At 35.2% G+C, this 19,931-nt stretch overlaps 1 protein-coding gene across 3 annotated transcripts; it reads right to left on the bottom strand.

Moving 5' to 3' along the window:
• Positions 1-2,939: 2,939 nt before the first annotated feature.
• On the bottom strand, positions 2,940-18,547 carry LOC105052529 (poly [ADP-ribose] polymerase 2). 3 transcript variants are annotated; one of them, XM_010933363.2, is made up of 18 exons: positions 18,320-18,545; positions 17,969-18,239; positions 17,750-17,868; positions 17,024-17,105; positions 16,418-16,650; positions 16,161-16,287; positions 13,939-13,994; positions 11,894-11,967; positions 9,882-9,928; positions 9,718-9,767; positions 8,946-9,008; positions 8,565-8,645; positions 6,059-6,169; positions 5,828-5,903; positions 5,137-5,279; positions 4,959-5,032; positions 3,169-3,274; positions 2,940-3,078 (listed from the first exon to the last, which is right to left on the bottom strand). In XM_010933363.2, the coding sequence occupies exons 1-18, from the start codon at positions 18,401-18,403 to the stop codon at positions 2,986-2,988; spliced, it is 1,890 nt and encodes a 629-aa protein (XP_010931665.1). In that variant the 5' UTR covers positions 18,404-18,545; the 3' UTR covers positions 2,940-2,985. The 3 variants fall into 3 exon arrangements, with proteins under 3 accessions (XP_010931665.1, XP_029122740.1, XP_073100992.1); XM_029266907.2 differs by lacking the exons at positions 16,161-16,287; positions 16,418-16,650; XM_073244891.1 differs by lacking the exons at positions 2,940-3,078; positions 3,169-3,274; positions 4,959-5,032; positions 5,137-5,279 and adding an exon at positions 5,446-5,633 and having other exon boundaries at positions 18,320-18,547.
• Positions 18,548-19,931: the final 1,384 nt, after the last annotated feature.

Raw genomic sequence — 19,931 nt, 5'->3', positions numbered from 1 at the left:
AGAAAGGCAATGCAATCTCATTTCTATGAATTGGGTTCAAGAACCTTGATGAAATTCACCAAACTCACTAGTGCAAGTATGGAAAAGAATTAAAGCAACATAGAATTAGCTATGCACATCCACAAAGCATTAATCAGCGTGGTTAAAAGTCACATGGAAGGCATTTAAGTGTTTGAATGAGAGGTAGAAAAGACCCAGGCATGTCTCAACTGCTCTTATTCAGTATATAAGCGTCTGACACCACCACCATCAGTAACACATTGCATCTAATGGTCTAAGATGCCCATAGGTGTAGTGGGGCGTGACGAAACCAATTCTAAATTCTTATCCTACGATGGCGACAGAAAAATGTTAATAACGTGACGGATTTAAAAGTCCCCAGTAGCATGATGAAGTCATTGAAGTGACAAAACGTGGAGGACAACTTTTTCTCTCTCTCAACTTCGTTCTCTTTCTATTACTCTTTCTTGAGAAAAGATGGAATTAACCAGGAGCACAAACTTAGGTAAAGACTACAGAGTTTCAAACACAGATAATCTGCCATCTCCTCGTCCTCTTAGTGAACTCAAATCATAGTCCAAGTCATGATTCCATGGATCCATTTATCCCTATATACATTTACAAAAATTTAGAATGCTCACACTAAATCATAGCCATGTTGCACTTAGACAATGCTTTAATGCCTTGGGTATCCTTGCACACTTGGACTACCTTAAGAGCATCCAAATGCATTATTACCTTCTTTCTAGGATATATTTGTTCGGAGTGAGTTGGGTTTTAGAAAAAAAATTAATGAGAATCAACAACTTTCATTTCAGTTATTTGATTGATAGGAGTCTTTTTTTAATTTAATTTTAGAAAAAAATAAAAATATCTCAATTTCTCAAAATTCAATCTAAATTTTTATTTAATATTTAAATTTTATTTTAATTCTGATTTTAATTATGATAATAAATTAAATATATTAAAAAAATTATTTTAATTTTAATTTCGATCGTGAATCAAACCTGTGCTATTTATTGGCAAATACGTTGAAGCATTCAAGCTTCAAGTCCATTAATTGCTATAAGTGTCCATAGACAATACACGTAGGGCGTTAGCAATTCTTGAGAGGGCCTAATCCTTATCCATTACCTTGAAGTTGACGAGTTCACGTTGGATAAGATCGATAGAAAGGTGGGGCGTTGGCAAACGTTAGGAAACGAAATGATTGTTGCCGGGAGAATTTGTGCACCCCCAGCTAATGTCATCAGGCCGGCATGTTTCTTGAGAAGCCAGGCTTCTCCCTTTTCACCAAGGTTTTAAATAATATATTGTGCTATCATAATGGACACCCTCCAAAGCTGTCATAAGCCGCTGTAACAGTTATAGCAATCGTTACTAATGTAGAATCCCCAATCTTTTGTATCTAATGCATGGTTGTCATGATGATATGACATTATAGAAAATAACGGTCAAAGAAAATAATGATATTTTTTAATTCATTTTTTATTAGATAAAAAATGTTGTTTTTTTGGGACCACACGATCACTTATAAAGAAAAATGTGATAAGGATTTAAGTTTCCAAAAGAATATCTTACTTAGAGAAAGGCACAAAAAAAAATAATGGCATTATTTATATTTTACAAAGGATAAGTATAATGTTAAAATATGTGTTATATATATATTTTTTGATAAATCAAAATATTCTATGAATACAATGAAAAAGATCAAAAAATAAAATATCACAGAATGCCTCAATCCACAACGTCTCCCCTGGATGCACTACAACAAAAAATGCAACCTAATTAATGGCGATGTTCGCCTCCTAATAGATGTGCTTGATAACAAAAGTCCCCATTAGCAACCTCGAAATGTTATATAGAAAAGAACAAACGATCTCCCTCCTCGCATGCCCTTGAATCTACCTCACCACCATTGGTGAGCCTTCCTCAATGATTAAATGATTAGCTCTTAGCTTCAATCTCATAAGGCCTATTCTGGCCCAAACTACTTGGCATAATGAACTCAAAAAGATAACTCCCGCTTGTGGCCACCTATCTATAATTCCGCTCATGGATCATAAATCCAATACCTCCTTTATTGCAGATCATACTATCATCAAAGTTGATCTTAAAATATCTCAAAAATAAAATCTTTCGGATGATAAAAATCCAATGGACCACTGCTTGAGCAAAAAGAGAGTCTCAAACATCCATTGTTTTCAAGATCATATCAAACAATAATAGATGAACGATCTAATGAAGAGCACTCTCTATGATAAATCTTGCCGGACATCCATACGCATTTAGCCGTCCCAAAGGATACAGGAGGAAGACTGGCCTCCTTTTTCTTTGGCAGGATTGAGTTGTTATTTTTTTAAATTTAACATTTTTAGGTTAATACTTCTTGAGCAATTCTTTGGAAACTCAAACCCAAGTCAACATCTTATTAGATCTATTTTCTACACTCAAATTCTAAGTTTCAGATTAATTTCAGATCAGGTTAGTGGGTTATCGGCTTTTGTTGACACCCAGCACCTCCTATTTCTCAAACGATGAAGATAAGTTTCACCAAATCTTGAGGAAATTTACGGGTATTATAACACCTATTCAACTTGATGTGTCTCAATCAAAGACAATCTGAAGTCATATCCTGTTAAGCCATCAACCAGAGCTGTAGGTTTATGTGCAACCATATTGGAGGGGGCCAAAACATTTTACTCGCATCCAAGTCATGAAAATACAAAGCAGAATCAAGATAATTGACTTTTCCAGCTAATTGGAGTGGCAATTGGAGGAACCAAAAATGCAAATATTCTGTTGGCTTGCAAGTGAGCTTCTGCATATGCTTGGATTAGTGCAAAAAGATAAAAAAGGAAAAGAACTATATATATTCCATAATTCAACTAAACTTAGCAGGAAAGTTTATATTGTTAGAGCACATTGAGACATTAAGAAGCTCGTGAACCAGCTACAAAAGTGAGCTTGGAGCAGAAAGGACCATCATCTCTTGAAGTTGAAATTTACTTGAACGATATATCTCATCCGTATCTGATCTACATTGTACACAATATATTCATTGTATAGCAAGCTACCCTGCAAAAAGACACTTAGTATATGCTCATTTAACCCCCTTAACATGCGAGCTTATAATCACATTCAGATATGTAAGAATTCGGAGGGTACCTTATGGTCTGCTTGCTCTTTTGGTTGTCCAAGGGGAACAACCAGACCGTCTTCGAGAGTCTCAAACTGTGACATGTCTGGTGCTGTTCCTCCAACCCCTTTTGTACTGTAACATACGAAAACAAGATCATATTGGTCAAGTTTAGATAGGAATTCATCATTGCTTTTATGTCATTATTATATTCTATCATTGCTTGTATGACATTGTTAATCACTTCCTCTTAGGGGTGTCTTAGTTGCCACACTTTGATCAAAGGCCATCTCCATTTTGATTACCAGTATAGAGTTGCCAGGAAGAAATGTAGTAGCAAGGAAATCAGGAAACACCATTGTTATTGATCAATCCTTCACACCTATAGACAGAGAGTGTGCCAATAGGAACTGACCAGGCTTAGATACTATAAATTTAGGGTTTGTTTGGTTAAGGTATGTTAGATTACATGGTAGTAATCTAACAATTCATAGGAATCATTTATCTAGAAAAATGACTGCAGGGGAAAATGGATTTTACCATATTCGGTTGGTAGAGAAAGTACTACAGAAAATGGCACCGGAAAAGATTACCATATTTTGTTTGATTTAATCTTATATGGAATGCTGCCAGATTTTAACCAATGCCCTTAGACAAACAACTCTAGTAATGACCCTTTTTTTTTGTCCATTTATTAGCCATTTGTGGCCCACTTATATGAAAGATGTCAATAGTGCTCAAGTCAAGGGCCACGCCAACTGGGAGTGCTTGGCCTGTCCAACGAGAGAGAGATTCAGCAAAAATGGTCAGCTAGTGTTATGTTTTGAGTTGGGCTGTTGTGGGATTGAAAATATCAAAAGGGGGCATTTGTGGGTTTCAATAAAAAAAATGGAAATATTTCCATCAAGCAATGAGCAATGACAATTTCAGATTACCTCCACCAGATAATCCGGCATGATAAAAAATATCACCCCCCTAGCAGTATTTGTCTTGCCTTCTCTCTAAGTAAAATATACATGGGATCTGTCATTATTTTACCATCTCCCTCATTCTCTTTTCATACCAAAACATGATAATCTAACATAAGAATTTTTTTCCCATGACAAATTTTTGTATAACACCAAACAAAGATAGAGTACTCGACAATTCTGCGACACAGACTAGTCAAGGAACATCAAGAAAATACCGATATCTACATCCCTGATCATTATCATTAAGGATTCCCATAAAATCATGATTCTTTTGCTTGATGTTTTCACAGTCATAAACCAAAAGAAGGATGGTCAGAAAACATTAGGCAAATAAATCCTAATACTACGTAAAAGTGGCCATATATTAACTAAAGTTCGTCTCAGTGGTTATACCCCACAGCATAGCAACCAGAGTTTTTTGAGTTTGAATCTAGACCCCTCAAGTACTGAAGGCCTGAAGAATGGTAGTGTGGGTGGGTCTCCCTCCCTTTCTCTGAAAAAAAGCAGCTGTATCTCCCAGCATTTCAACTTCCATGATAACCATCATTAGATTTCTCCCTTAAAGGTTAAAACCATACTATGGATCCTAACATTGCTAGACTTTGAAAGCAGTTCCAGAAAAAACTCTCATTATATTGGGACTTTGATGATTATATGCATGATAAGAGCCCCACATCCTTCAAAATTTCTAGTTCAGAATAATTTGTGGTCATAGAAAAACTTAAGCTTATCTAAATTAACAATGTAATATACCAAATAAATCTTAAAGAATTCCATGAGAAAGGCATATTAGCATCTAAAAGCTTCAGTTAAACCACGTGCATTATAAGTAGTTATCAAAAATGAACCTCAGTTTTCCCTCTGGCAAATGATCAGCATTATAATTTGCACTTAGTAACTCAGCCATATCACCTAATGCAACCTGCAAGGTAAATATACCCACAAATTCAGGAAATTCCTAGTAGAAAATACAGAATGCAAAATATGATAGAATATGAAGCCAAGACATCCAGACAAGGGAACAACCTCACATAAAAGCAGCACTCCAGTCCTAGATTCATGTGATGCATAGCAATAATTTGCACTCTTTGAGAACATATCAGCAAAATAAACTCCCTTTCCAAACATGTAACCAGTGACCGGTGCTTCTGGAGGAGCAATACGCAATCCTGTTGTTTATAATGGTAGAGCACATATTCAAAATGTATTCTTACTTACAACACTGCACTCTAAAATTCCAAGAATATCACTGTAGAGTTTTCTTATAATTATAATTAAAGCAACTTTTTTCCTCAACAATTACAAGATCAACAAAAAACCCGAGGAGGAATGGTGCTGGAACGATGATATTTAGAAAAAAAAAATGAAGGGAAAAAGAAACAAAGCACTGAAATTATACTTGGTAAAGAAGTCCATACGACAATAGAAACCATTCCTCAACATAAAACAATCTGACAGGTTACTATCTAGCCGGCAAGTCAATAACTTGATCAGATCATTTTGAGTTTTTGACCAAAGAGTACCTAAAGATGAGACCAAAAATTTTGTTGTAAAGACAAGATATTCTCCAAAGTAGTTTTTGGGAAGCTGTTTGACTATTGCATGCATAAGTGTTGCATGAAGTATTAGATGAATTTACTGAAAGGGAGACAGAATTAAAAAAAATGAAAATTAAATATAAAGTAAAAACAGTATATAAGAAAACAATAAGGATGACCTTGTGAAAGGATCCCAGTCCAGTTCGTGAGTCGAGAACCATGCCACAAAAGCATCCTGTTTTTTGTATTAGAAAACTGCACAGCAGCACAAGGAGTCACACCATACACAGAAGCACTGAAAGTGCATCAGTGATGCCAAAAGAGAGGGGGAGGGGAAGCTAAAACTCCACTACAAGCAGATATCTCAAAATACATAATTCATTATGAAGTAAAATGCATCAAGTATTCACCTTTCTGAAATGTTCATATTCACCCTGCCTTGAAACCTTAAATATCCGTTCCATATCAACTGTATAATTTGCATGTGTTTTGGCATGAGTATTTAGCATATACTTCTTTATCTGTTCACAGCAGCAAAACTTAGTCAACAAGAAGATAAATATCGATGTAAGAGTAACAATATATCAATGAGTTGATAGGGTTGGATACAGGTTTCAAATTTTCAGTAACAGTCACAACTGACCATACAGCCATAAGAGTGAAAATGCAAATTCCAAAGAACACAACCACCACATAATCCCATCAGAGCTCCTCCTTATAAGTTATCAAGTAGATTGGGATCATCCTCAATGAATCCATAAGTGATATGAAATTATTTCATTAGGCACCGAAGAAGATGGCAAGACAAGCCAATAAGTTTCATCATGTTGATCATGCTTGTCCAATTTCAAGTTACCCTCAATATTTACGAGGATCTTCTTTGCATGATTTCTTTCTCATATACATCAAATACCTATCAGCCAGTTATTTACATTTTGCAACAATTCAATTTATCTTTTGGAACAGGATCCCATGTTCCTGTACATGGGATCATATATCCCAGGCTCATTTATGACGAGTTGATTTAATTGTATTGGTTTTGATTAACCGATTTCTGCAGCAAATTACTAATTGAATGGGCGTTCTTAACAAGTACCAGAAAATTCCATAGATTGGAGCCAGGCTTGTGGACCTGAATACATCAGTAGGAACATTTTTCTTCCAATTGGAATAACCTAGTGTACAAATCTTTTAGAGATAATAGGAACTATAAAACGCATAAATATTTCTTATTTTAGCAGAGCAAAATAAAACTGTGCTGGCAAACAGAAGAAGAACCATAATTATCTGACATATGTCATATTTGTGTGGTTCATTTCCTTAGAGCTTGCTTATTCAGCTGCAAAGCATCTAAATCAATCATGGGCAGCCATCTGAGAATCAAGTATTGCAGAGTGTCTCCCTAAAACTGTGTGCACATATAAGAGAGAGCATCTTCTCTGATTTCCATGTTTTACCTTCATTTTAGGTTTTGAACTTTTCAAACTAGTCAATGAAAGATGTTGTCTGGCTTTAAAAGTTTCAACAGATGGAAAACATTTTACATCAAGGTTCTTCAACTTGGTTTGGTACCAGTATGGCAGTACTGGCTGTATCTTCAAAACTTTATGCAATCTAAGGCTTGCAGGACTTTACTCAATTCATGCAAACAAAGAACCCTTCGTTGGTAATTATCTTCTTGATGCTTCTGATAGAAATTAATCTCAGAAATTGCATTGCATTCTCACATTTTGCTAATTCTCTTCCACTAAATTACTAAAATGCATTTAACATTGATGAATTTACATCTGATTGGGAACACAAAATATGACATAAATGACTATTTTATTCTCGGTCCACATAATTTTATGTTTTTATTGATCAATTCTTTTAAAAGACACTTCTTCGATGCGCATTTGGAAGAAGTTTACACAGAATTCAGTTGTTACCAACAAGCCCTGCTATTGTTTCTGTGGACAATAAAGTAAAGAGAGGCAATTTTGTAATTTAATTTGTGCAATGAATGCAAGCAACAAATTTAATCTTATGGGGAATGGATGATGCATTTACCGCACAGATTAAATTACAAAACTTCCCTCTCTCAAGTTTCAAAAACATAGGGTAAAAGGAATATGCACATGACAGCAATGTCCTGATGTTCTGTGAAAATCTCTTCTGCACACCCAGTCTATGTATATTTTTATAACACAAGATAATCTCATAACTTCATCAATGGATTGAATGAGACTTGAGGTATAATCATATTAATCACCAATTAAATTTTCCCTCTTCAAAGTGCCTGGATACGATAAAAAAGAGAGCATACTGGTACTGGTAGAACGATGTACAAGCCTCTTCCATAAGTCAATTATGTATTAGTAGTCTATACATGTTTCAAATACACATTTATATGTACGGCTGCAAACAAAGGACAATGCAAATAAATTTTGAAAATTTGAACATGCCCAGACTGAAAAAACAGTACGGAAGACTACGACATTGGCAAAGATCAGACGGAATGTACACAACAGTAACAACTCAAGATGTTTAAATCAATACTCATCTCCCAAAAAATATGACACACGAATAAAGTTGCAATGGATCGAGTTGCACCACTATATGCAAAGTGAGTATAACAATAGTATACAATAATACATCCAAGATAATCATACACATTCTTTTACATGCACACATACAAAAAAATATCAAACAGCATTCATGGGTAGAAAAGTTGGCCCAGGATGTGTTTTTTTAAATAACTTTAAAGCTAAGAGCCTGATAAATCTTGCTATTTAATCATTTATTTTATGATGTTTGTATAAAGAAATGTCAAATTGAGCAAATATTACTAATGTGATTTAATGTAGTTTCATGACATAAAAAACTGAAATATGTGGAATTACAAATATGTTGAATTAATACTCAAAGAGTACTTACCATATAAAATTCTTGTGAATCAACTTCGACCGGCATTAATTCACAATGGAGTTGTTGATAACAAGAATACAAAGGATCATCCTGCATTATGTAACATAGCAATTAAAATGCCAAGTTTTATCAAAAAGAGAAAAAGAAAGACAAAGAAAACTGAGTGCAACTTTTGTGCGTCATTATATCCAAAGAAAAGAGGATACCATCATCATGTTAAACAAAAAAAAAAAAAAAAAAAAGAAAAGAGTAAGAATCAGCAGCAACAAGCATGTACTCACAAGAAATGACAGACAGAAGCAAAAAGTTAGCATTCTAAAACCCCTGCGGATATCATAGAAAAATTCCAAAAACGAGGTTATGAAGAAAGAAAGTAGACGGAAAGCATACCTGCATGTCAACATCATCTTTCAAAATTTTGGTTGCAATTTCTATCTCCCCTAGGGCTGCCACCTTCAAGAAAAGAAAATATTAGTGAGAACAAATTCAAGGTACAAATGTTGAAATCATGGCAAAGAGAAAAACTTATAGCAAAAGAACTGTCAAAGCAGGATACGAAAGTGACTAGAAAATGTTATAGCCTAAAATAACAAAATGCCAAATCTGGGATATGTTCATTGAAGTAGAGCTTCCTGGGGAAAAGTGACATTGCAGATAAACTAAATTATAGAACAGAATATACCCAGCAAACTATATTGCAACTACTTGAAGCTGACTATCTGCACCATGTTCAAACATTAGCTCCAAATAAAGGCCCTCCCTATTAACACACTACATAATTTGTTCCACAGCCTAAGGTGATAAAAGATTACCTTCCATCAACTTTGAGATATATTTACCGCCTTAGCTGTGCTATTAATTATCACAATTAATGTCATATTGATATTAAAAAATTGCTGAACAAGACTGACTATGATGAGAGATAAAAAGATCGATGACTGGATATATGGAAAAATGGTGAACCAAATAGATGCACATGCGGACATGCCTCATGCTGAATCAGCAGGTTAGTTGACAAGACTCAACAGCTTCTGAATAATAAGCAAATGTGCAAATGAAGAATTTACTTGAATAAACTAACTGTAGATGACGCGTGGCCACACTTGTATGCATCTTATGTAGGTTAACGTGTGAAAATTCAAAGCAATGAATGAAGGATTACCATGTCAAGCTTGCATTTTAATTTATGAGGGGTATCAATGACAAATTCACCTGTCAATGTCATAATTCACACAAGTCAACCCCAATGAAGAGAAACACAGTGCAAGGAAAACACAATGCCATAAAAAGGAACTAAGTTTATTAGGCTGGAGAAGTAGAACGTACGCATCTTCTTGTAACCAAAGTCATGTGGGATCACTGTGTAGAACTCCCTGCAATTAAAAAGAAAAATTATAAGCTAAGTAACAAATGAGAGCCAATTTATTTCATTTATGTAATGCAAAAGAAAAAACTAACAGTAAACATCACGGCATGTGATAGATGAAGAAAGCAGACTTGCATAACATGTTTCATTCAGAAATGTAGCCAATAATTTGTTAGAAAGATTTGCACAGACCCTTTAAAATATCAAATGATATTCTTCAAACGAGAAAAATATAGGGTAATTGTGAATACATATAACTTCACAAATCAAACTAATATGAACTATTACAAATATTAAAGAATCAATATTTAATCTAACATCATATTAATCCTGGGGCCCTACCTGTTTAGGATGGCCCATAGCAATTGGACTAACACAAAAAAAAAAAGTATTATGTATAATTAATTTACAATTAATTCTATTAGCAAGTAGAAGCCAATATAAGTACGATCAACAAATCTTTTAACCAATACGACTTTTTTCTTCTGCTGAAAATTGGCCTAAGACATCACATACAGCATTTGATGACAAATCTCCAGGCATTGCATCATCTCTAATACCTTAATTCCAGAATCATGTTTCAGAAAGGACAAGGGCAGGTGGAAATATTACAATATCTTCTGGGGCAAACTAGACAGTTAAGCATAAGTTTGTAACTACTGGATTGGAAGTTATCAGTTACCAATAGATTCCATCCAAAAATCACCCGCTCTGCTGCTGTGGCACATGCATTACACATTTGGTTTTCTACATATAGCCCTCCAAACTTTTAATTTTCTGTGTATGCCCCAGTTAATTTGTGTTTTGCATGGATGTGATTCCCACAACGTTTTCTTTTGCACAAATACCCCTGCAATTAGCGACTCTTGGCAGCTGTCTACCCAACCAAGGGTAAATTCATCTGCAATTTAAACTTAATTATTTGCAAAATGACATAAACACCCTTAGCCTAGAAAGGGAAACAAACACATCTTCTCTTCTGACACCAGTCAATTGTCAAGGGCATACATGTCATTTCATTAAAAAAATAATTAGTTTTACACCATTCAACCGATAGTCAACAGAAAGGGCATTAGTGTCAAAAAAAGGTATCTGCAAGTGCACTCAGAAAATGCAAAATTACAGGACACAAACACAAACTAGAAGTAATAAGGGGTATATATGCAAAAAAAAAAAAAAAAAATCCTATCATATATAATAAAATGCTTCTTTTCCTTTAATCAATTTTGGTTGTTATTGCAGAGATGATATATGACTAGACATATGCATTTTGGTGCTGACATGAACTAATCTATGGAGTTGTGATATGTAATGTCAGTAATCAACAAGGGAATGTGACTAGCAGTTAGTTCTCTATGCTCACCAATTTTAACTGCTAATACCTGTAGACCCAAATATGCAAGCCTATCCATGATACAGGTTATTCTAACATTAACGTTATTATAGATACAGTTCCTCAACTCCTCACCCCAAGGAAAGAAAAAAAAAAAAAGATGGCATATTCAGACAGTTGTGCATTAATTTAGAAACATAGAAGAGATTCTCGTATCATATGCTCTAGTTTCTTCACCAGTTATGTGCACCTTTTCCTTTTTCTCTTTTTGGATCATATCATATAGTTATTATGACCAGACTTGCATACAGAATTAACTAACAGATAATATCTGTATGCATTACCCACTTCAAAATTTAGAAATATTTCTGCAAGCATCTACCACCAATGCTAAAGTTAAGTTAGTCAACAGTATAAGGCATGAATATCCTTACACATTCATGTCTTTTAGGTCATGCCATGTAGAATATACCACATTGATCAAACTTAAGACATAATCAATTGCTGGATATATTTGAATGAGTTATCCAATAAAGAGTTCAGACAGATATCCATAAGCATCTGTCATATCTTCAGAAATTAACATTAAAGTCAACCTAGGACAGTGCCAAAGAGGCATAAATACTGATAAATGCCTACCCACTTAATTGTTCAAGGGTTTTCCTGTCAGATTGTAAAATCACATCAGATATCCTCCTCAAGACATCATAGCCCTGTAAACAATTAGATGAACATGATCATCAAAGCTATGGATAAAGATTTCAGAAGGAAAAGAAGGTGAAATTCCACAAGAATTTAGAAAGAAATAATTACCACAAGGCATTTTCATCAACCAGCCTTCAAGTAAGCATGTCAGCAAATCATTATGACAATTACAAACATAAATTAACACAAATCATGAATAGCTTATTTGTCAAACAGAGCAAAAGGCTTTGCAAAGAAAAGATGGAGAAGTCTTTTTACTCTATGCAGAAAGGGTCTTAAACATGGAACAAAGACACAGGAAAAAATGGGGAGTGTTATACAATATGATAAGTTGCAACTATGTTCCAACTAAATCTGGTTAATAATCTATTAACTTGGGCTATAAATTAGGTTGTGGTTGATACTGTTGATCTGCCCATGAATAGCATGTCAACAGACAAGTCGGAGATGCATTGCATACTTGGAAACAGTAACAATGAGAAGGTAACTAATAAGTTACAAAACAAGCACAATAAGTTTATGAACCTTTGCAAGGATAATAGCATGAACCAACCAAATACTTCATGTTCACAACCCTAGCATACAAAGTTCCTTGCGGAATGGCTTTCAACAGGTGCAATAATATGTAAGCAAGAATCGAACATGCCCGAGCTCATTGGTCTAACAAAGTTTATAGCTTTGCAAAGGTTGCATGCAGGACATATCCAAATACAAGACTGCTGGTTCGTAGTTTAGATGAAGAGGTCAAATAATCAGACACTGATCAGTTGTAAACAACACCTAGCGCCTTGGTTTTGGCTTAAAAAATAGTTAGATTTCAGCTCACACAACTAAAACTCTTTTAAGACTCTTGGCTCATGCACAATTTGATTCCCTCACACACTAACACCGACCAATTGGTGATATGATGAGTTTATCTGTCAACCGAAGCAGCTTCCTTCGCTCAATGGACAGCTATGACTAGAACTTTGTGAGTTGGTGTAGGTGGGTGGCAGCCTTTTCACCTGGCAAACAGCTTAGAACTTGCCAATTACGTGTTAAAGTATACAATAAGAACTCTAGCACGATAAAACATCAAGTTCCTCTCCTGACCAGGCCAGACCATATATAGACCCACATGGGTAACTCATGTCATTGTCCTTACATAAGTTATATATAACCTGAAAGATACCCAAAAGCACATTTTAATCACCATGATAACTCATCAAGCCTGGACATGAATTTTTCCTCCAGTGTCCACCAGAACCCGAACCAGTGTCCATCTGAAGGTCTTGCCATGTTGTGACACACGGTTACCAATACCAAGTCACACTCATAGCCACAAGAAACATGCAAAGTGAAAGGTGCACCTTGAGCACCATTTCCCCCTCTATTTGTCCTTATTTGGAGCCTGTGTTCTTGGCTTACTGCCCAATAACCTGCTCGTGTGTTTAACACAGCAAAGTAGAAAATGTGATGTATTACCACCAGACAAGAAAGCCAGTCTTTACTTGGAAAAGGAATCAAAAAACAGTGGACAACCACCATGTACCCAGACCAAAGTCTGAAAACAGAAAGAACAAGAAAAGAACAGACCTTTCCTAAACCCTATTCAAAACACTTTTACATGCCATAATATCTAGATGGGCTCTGGACCAGATCCTCACCAAAAAAGAAATAACAGCCATAAAGCACAACAGGATCACACCAAACAGAGTTCTAAACCAAAACCAAGGAGACAAGTTCATCCTAGTCGGCATATCAGAGTTCTGTAGTCTGCATTAAACAATCATCTTGCTGACAATATTAAAGAAGCCAACTTTATGAAATCAAATTTTCGACAAAAGCATAGTTTGAAAAGTGCAATCACATTATCATGAAAAATATCAAGACCAAATCCGATGAATGTCATTGTGATCTAAAAATCGAATCAAGAATTTCTTCCTTTAATGTGTCACTAAGAATCCTATTGTAAATTAATGTTTGGTTAGAAGCCTCACCTTCAATATTGTAGATTTGCTTAACTTACCAAGTGGCAACTTTTCAGCATTGTACCCTAGAAGATAAAAAAAAAACATGGGCAACTATAAGACTTGCACTGGAGCAACCTAGCAAAAAGAAATCAACTTAAAAACCAGCCATGCATAAACAAGTTGGATGTATTGCAGTTGCAACTATCTGGCTTGAAGTATTGATGCTTACGATCTATGTTGATCATGTCTTGTGCAAATAGTTACATTAAGTGAAAGAGATATTCTATCATCATCATAGACATTTGACCAATTTCCAATCATAGCTCCATCATGCTATGGAATTCTATCAAAAATATTACTTATCAAGTCTCATGACATTATCTAGATCCCCGAATCATTTTCTCATGCTCATTATAAGAGTTTTGAAGATCCATATTTGGATATTGGTTTTTAAAGTTGATCTCCTTCATTTGATGAAATCATCTAAATGGTACTTGCAGTGTCTTCCTTTCATAAATTCTGGTTATGGGAAACTAATTAATAGTTGTTCATAGTGATACTAATGAACTTTGAAGGACTTAGGGCTTTGGAAGATCATGTCAAAGAGAGTCTGTCACCACCTTCCAATCAAATTACTATCAAAACCCACAAAGTCAAAAACATCTACAAGCCAATGGAGGGCATATCTAGGGAGTAGCATATGTACATATAAGATCAAAACTCAGTTCGACCACAATGGCATTCCTCAAGGGCTCAAATAGAGCTTAAAAACTAACAGATATTAAACTTTAACTTACGGTTCGCACGTAACAAAACCAAAGATCAATTTAAACTAAAGAACATCCCTCAAGGGCCCAATTAGATTTTCAGAACTAGTGGATATAAAACCTCAATCTAGAACATAAATTTTAAGCTCTACTTGGCCAGAATTTCTCCTTTGCATACATATATCTTATCTATTTATTTCACCATTTTCACATTACTTATCTCCCATGTCTCCCGCTTCTTGCTTTGTCCAAGTTTTAGATATCCTCACATGACTATTCTCAAGTTTCATGAGCATAAATTGCATGACAAACTCTCACTCAGAAATTGCATGAAAAACTAGAAAGGTCTGACTATAGCTAACTGACCTTCTACGTGCCATGGCAAGTGTGTTGCCTAAAGTTGTATTGGCAGGTAACTTGAAATCAATAAATTGAGATTCATTGTCATGACCAAGATATGCCATACCATATCCCGACAATACAGAACATACCATACCATACTATACCAGTATGTAGTACAGGAGACATACCCCGAACCGGTCCACTACCGACATAGTAACAGAATGGCACCGATATGGGGTCCAGTATCGAGATGACATATCTTGGTCGGGACAAAAGTAAATTGTTTAACTTTTCCAAACTTAATGGATCATAGCTTGATTCATAAAGCTAGCTTGTTAAAGTTACGGTATTGTATGGACAATAGATTGCTATGATTATATATGTATTTATGTGCGTGCATGTTTACATATGTAACCTAAATGAGAACATTGAGACAGATGTCTGGTAAAAGTAGGAAGCATAGTCTAATAGAGTGAAATATGAGCATAATAGAGGAGTTAAAGCACTTGAAGATAAATTGGTAGAGAACCAGTTGGCATGGTATGGATATGTACTGCAAAGGTTTAAGGGGGTTTTGGTAAGGAGGGGAACTTTAGTTGCTTTGACTGGTAAGCTTGAAATAGCATCATAAGTAATCCTAAAAAGAAAATGTTTGGTGAATGAGGACTCGTAAGTTGAACCAAATAGTTGGGAAAAGGTTGTTGATTGTGATTGCATGTATGTGCATGTGTATAATTATTGCCTCCACATACTAGATTTATATAGTATTTGCAACCCATCAACACAAGTTTTTCAAGTTTTGTACCACTGAAAGTAGATTATGAAAGTACCTCTTAGAATATGTAATGTATATCATGAATAGATGTGCATCTTAATGCAGCAGTCAGAATGAAGTCATGAATAGATGTATGTTTCTGTGATCAGTCAAGTGTTATAAAGTGACATATTTTCATGATTGTATTTTGACTAATAAACTAGCATATGCATCTATTCTACGATTTATTTTCAAAATTGTATTGTGACTACTAGACTAACATATGCATCTATTCAATGATTTTACTTATGTGGTGTCTCCAGTGACAATGTCAAATAAACCAACAATTTACAGTCTGCAGAAAATATGATATATAAGTTACTTGCCTATCTCCAACATTTGTTGTTTCATCATGCTGATATTGCAAATCAGGGATATAAACTTTGCAATCTGTGGCTCAAGTATTGTATCTCGAAGTTGAGTACTGATGGAGTCATCACACTTATTTACAGCCTGATAATTAAGTCCGGTGCTAGTTTAGAATCGCAAGATAAACTATTATATCAATACAAATTTAAGTTTCCTATGCAGAAAATAACTAATTAAAAGAAAGGGTCAGAAGTGTAGAAGTGCACTGCATAACTGTTTCCTTCTCTGTTTCACTATAGTCCATCTCTAACCAAGTATAGCATTTAGGGTAACATATGAAATTTTGGCGATCGGACCACTGATTCTTTGTCTTGTCGAAAAACTTCATCTGAAATTCATTTATCGCCCTTTCTCGTGATGTGTAGGGGCCATGTAACTTATCTTGACCTCTCAACCCAACTCTACCCCATCTATTGTAAACCATGAATGTCCTACCATCATCAGATTCTGCAATTAATCCTGTATTAGGCTTCAAACATCCAAAAACATACTAAAAATGACATAAAGTCGTAAACATAAATTATCAAGCATTATCTGACCTAGTAATAAGGCAAAACTATATTTCATTTAACAATGCAACTATTAAAGAGTTTATTTCCATTTAGAAAGCAGAAAAAATAAATTACATGACCTTCAAAAAGAGGTTCTGCACCATGTACTATTGCAAAAAAGTGGCAATTTTCATTGTTTCTGCGTCAAAGGTCCATATAACCAAAGATTGGAAAGATGGACCTGAAGAACTAACAGGTATTTGTATTCTTAATAATATTTATTAAAAAGAAAGAAACAATTTACATAATCATAAACAGAATGAGCAAACCTAGAGCTTGAATAACATAGAATTTGTTATTGTTTTCTCCAACATTTGTCTGATTCAGAATAGCATCATAAACTTCACCTTCCTGCAACCAATACAGTATGATAAATCAAAATCGGGGTCATGCTAGACAAAAAAGCAATATACAGAAACATGAACATATTACTCGTATCAAAATATTAAATCATAGAAGTGATGAAGTTCCATTAATTCACAATAAAACATGCCTTATAAATACTTTTCACCATAAAATACTATTCTGCTGCTTGAGGACTCATTATAGATGATTTTGAGAATTAGTATCTCAGCTCTTAGATAGGTGACAGATTTTGAGAATTAGTGAAGAAATTATACAAAATAACAGAAAAAAGAAACAAAAAGAAAAGAAACCAATCATAGTCCAGCATGGCCTACAGCGTCATAGTAACAAGAGTTAATAAGTTTCATAGAGATAGTTAATCATTAAAAAAAATGTTTAATGATCTGCCTATGGACTCCAGTATCGACACATCTCAGTAAGAGAGTGGATTTTGCTATGCTGAAATAATATGCAATTATCTGAAGGATTATAGTATTTTGAAGGAAAAGAGGTTAGAGGAGTAAGCGATTTCATTAATTCTTATTTTCATTGACCAACATTTAATTGAAAATAAAAAAGTGATGGTAAACATTTCCACTTCCAACCACCTAATAATTGCAACAGAAGAACAAAGAATGTAATGCACTTACTTGATGCAAAACATGGTAGTTCGATTTTATATGATCCGGAAGGTGCTGATCCAATACCGCCCTGCCCTTCTTGGTAGCTGTAATCAGTTTCTCCTTCTTACTCCCCTCGATTTCCTCTCCTGACCATCACAAGTTCAAAAACACAGCCAACTTACAATTTTTTTACAAAACAAAGATCCATTTTTTGGCCATTAAAAGAAGAAGATTAGTCCTCCAAACCTTCAAGAACCTCTTCAGAACCCTTCTCCGCATCCACAGAGAGCCTCTCCACGAGTTCCCTCTTCGACCCGTGAGCTGACAACCCACGACGGGAAGCCAGTTCCCTCAGTTCCTTGACACTCATCTCTCGAAGCCTTTCGATCCCATTGCCCACCTCAGGCTCATCTCTGGACCTCTTCTTGCCCGCATTGAAGGCGCCCTTATCCCTGGCATCTCTGGATGCCTCCTCTTCCTTTCGTTCTTTGCGGAGGGCCGCGTCCAGCCTCCGTACCTACAATCAAAGAAATAGGTCGATGGACTCCACACACACACACACACACACACAGAGAGAGAGAGAGAGAGAGGAATTACGAGCGTTGGTTTGGCGCCGGCGGCGTCGAGGCCGCGAGCGGAGAGCTGGGCGCGGAGCTCGTCGACTTTGAGCTTCGAGGACATGACCCTGGGTTTTTATGTATATATTTTGAGAGGAGGAGGAGGAAAAGTGTAGGCAAAAAGGGCGGAGAAAGGGGAGGGGGGGTTTTGCTTCGGAAAGGGCAAGGATGGTCTGAGGCTTGCGACGGAAGGACAGAAGTTGTGCACAGCACGTTTCGGTTTTTGGGGGGAAATATTCAGCTTACGCGACAAATGAGCCTTTGGACGTAGCGGATACATTTTAAAACACTAGTTTTTTTTTTTATTTAAATTATCAATTTTATTATATCTATTCTATATATATTTTAAAAATAATTAAAATAATAAAAAAATATATTTTGTGCATCAGACAAATATTATTAAAATCGACATCTCAGATCCATAAAGCTTTTTCATAAACCTATTATTTTTTATCATTTTTTTATATTTAATTATTTTTAAATATTTTCATCTCTCTTTCTCTTCTTCTTTCTATTGTTACAAGGCTCCGGAGAGAAATGGACGAGGTCGATCTTGAATCGAGCTGAAGAGTTGCTGAAGGTCAAGTCGGTGTAGACCTACAAAATAAGTCTTAAAACGATGGGAATACTTTCTGATTTAAGATCCTTCGATGCTTAAATCAACTGGGGCCTTGAGAACAGACGATGGAAATAAAGAAAATTAAAGGCAAAAAAGAGAAATTTTGAACGAGAAAAGTGAAAATTTTGATTTCCTTTAATGAGAAAAAGAGTTCAGCAGAGTTTGGACTCTATGAGTTATGACTTATCTCTCGGAGAGTACTATATCCCCCTTTATATAGAGAAAGCTCGCTTAGGCCTCAAGAAAAATTTGTTAGGTCATTAGAGATCTATTAGGCCGTTAATTATCTGTTGCCATGGTTCCGATAGTGATAAAATCGGATAACACACACCAACACCTTCAATTATTTTCTCGTACGGCTCCCAACTCTTTCAATAGCAAAACCAATAATTTTATCCAACGGCACTATTTACTCCAACGATAGTAGTATCTTTGAACTCAGAGTGGAGTGAAAATATATCAATATAGTCATAAGCGTCAACTTTGTGACATAGCAATCAGAAATCGGTTGGTGAGTCGCGACAAATTTAAATTTTAAAAATCAAAAAAAAATTAATACTAAATTTTTAAAAATTTAAAATTTAAATTTATTTTTTTAAAAAAAATATTTGCCACCCTTGATGCTTAGAAAAGGAGGCTACCCTTCCCAATTTATACTCCGAAATAGTTTGCGGGCTCGCTAACCGGCTTACCCAGCTCATGCACATAGAAGACAAATAAATATATTACACAGTGGGCTCAACATAGAGCCAAAATAGATGGACAATCAGAAATGCCATTCAAAACAGTAACATGAACCTTTGATTTTGACCAAACTTGAATAGAAGAGAGAGTAAAAGCAAGGATTTTTTTCTAAAATAATATTATTTAAATAAAAAATTCTCAAAGTGTCCCTTTTGAAAAGTATTTCTGAAAACATGGCAGGTGGGCCGACGTCAGCAAAAATTATGGATTCAACCCACGAATTTCAGGC

Source organism: Elaeis guineensis, chromosome 10 (genome assembly GCF_000442705.2).
Source record: "Elaeis guineensis isolate ETL-2024a chromosome 10, EG11, whole genome shotgun sequence".
NCBI lineage: Eukaryota > Viridiplantae > Streptophyta > Magnoliopsida > Arecales > Arecaceae > Elaeis > Elaeis guineensis.
The sequence above is the reverse complement of the archived record's forward strand: the minus strand, read 5'-3'. Positions and strand labels throughout refer to the sequence as shown.

Bases quoted from the DNA above. Each gene is read 5' to 3' on its own strand.
- LOC105052529 (XM_010933363.2), bottom strand. From the start codon at position 18,403: ATGTCCTCGAAGCTCAAAGTCGACGAGCTCCGCGCCCAGCTCTCCGCT. The intron at 16,651-17,023 runs GTTTGCTCATTC...GATTAATTGCAG, and splicing joins CTATGTTATTCAAGCTCTAG to AATCTGATGATGGTAGGACA. The intron at 5,033-5,136 runs GTTGTTCCCTTG...TTTACCTTGCAG, and splicing joins GAGTGCTGCTTTTATGTGAG to GTTGCATTAGGTGATATGGC.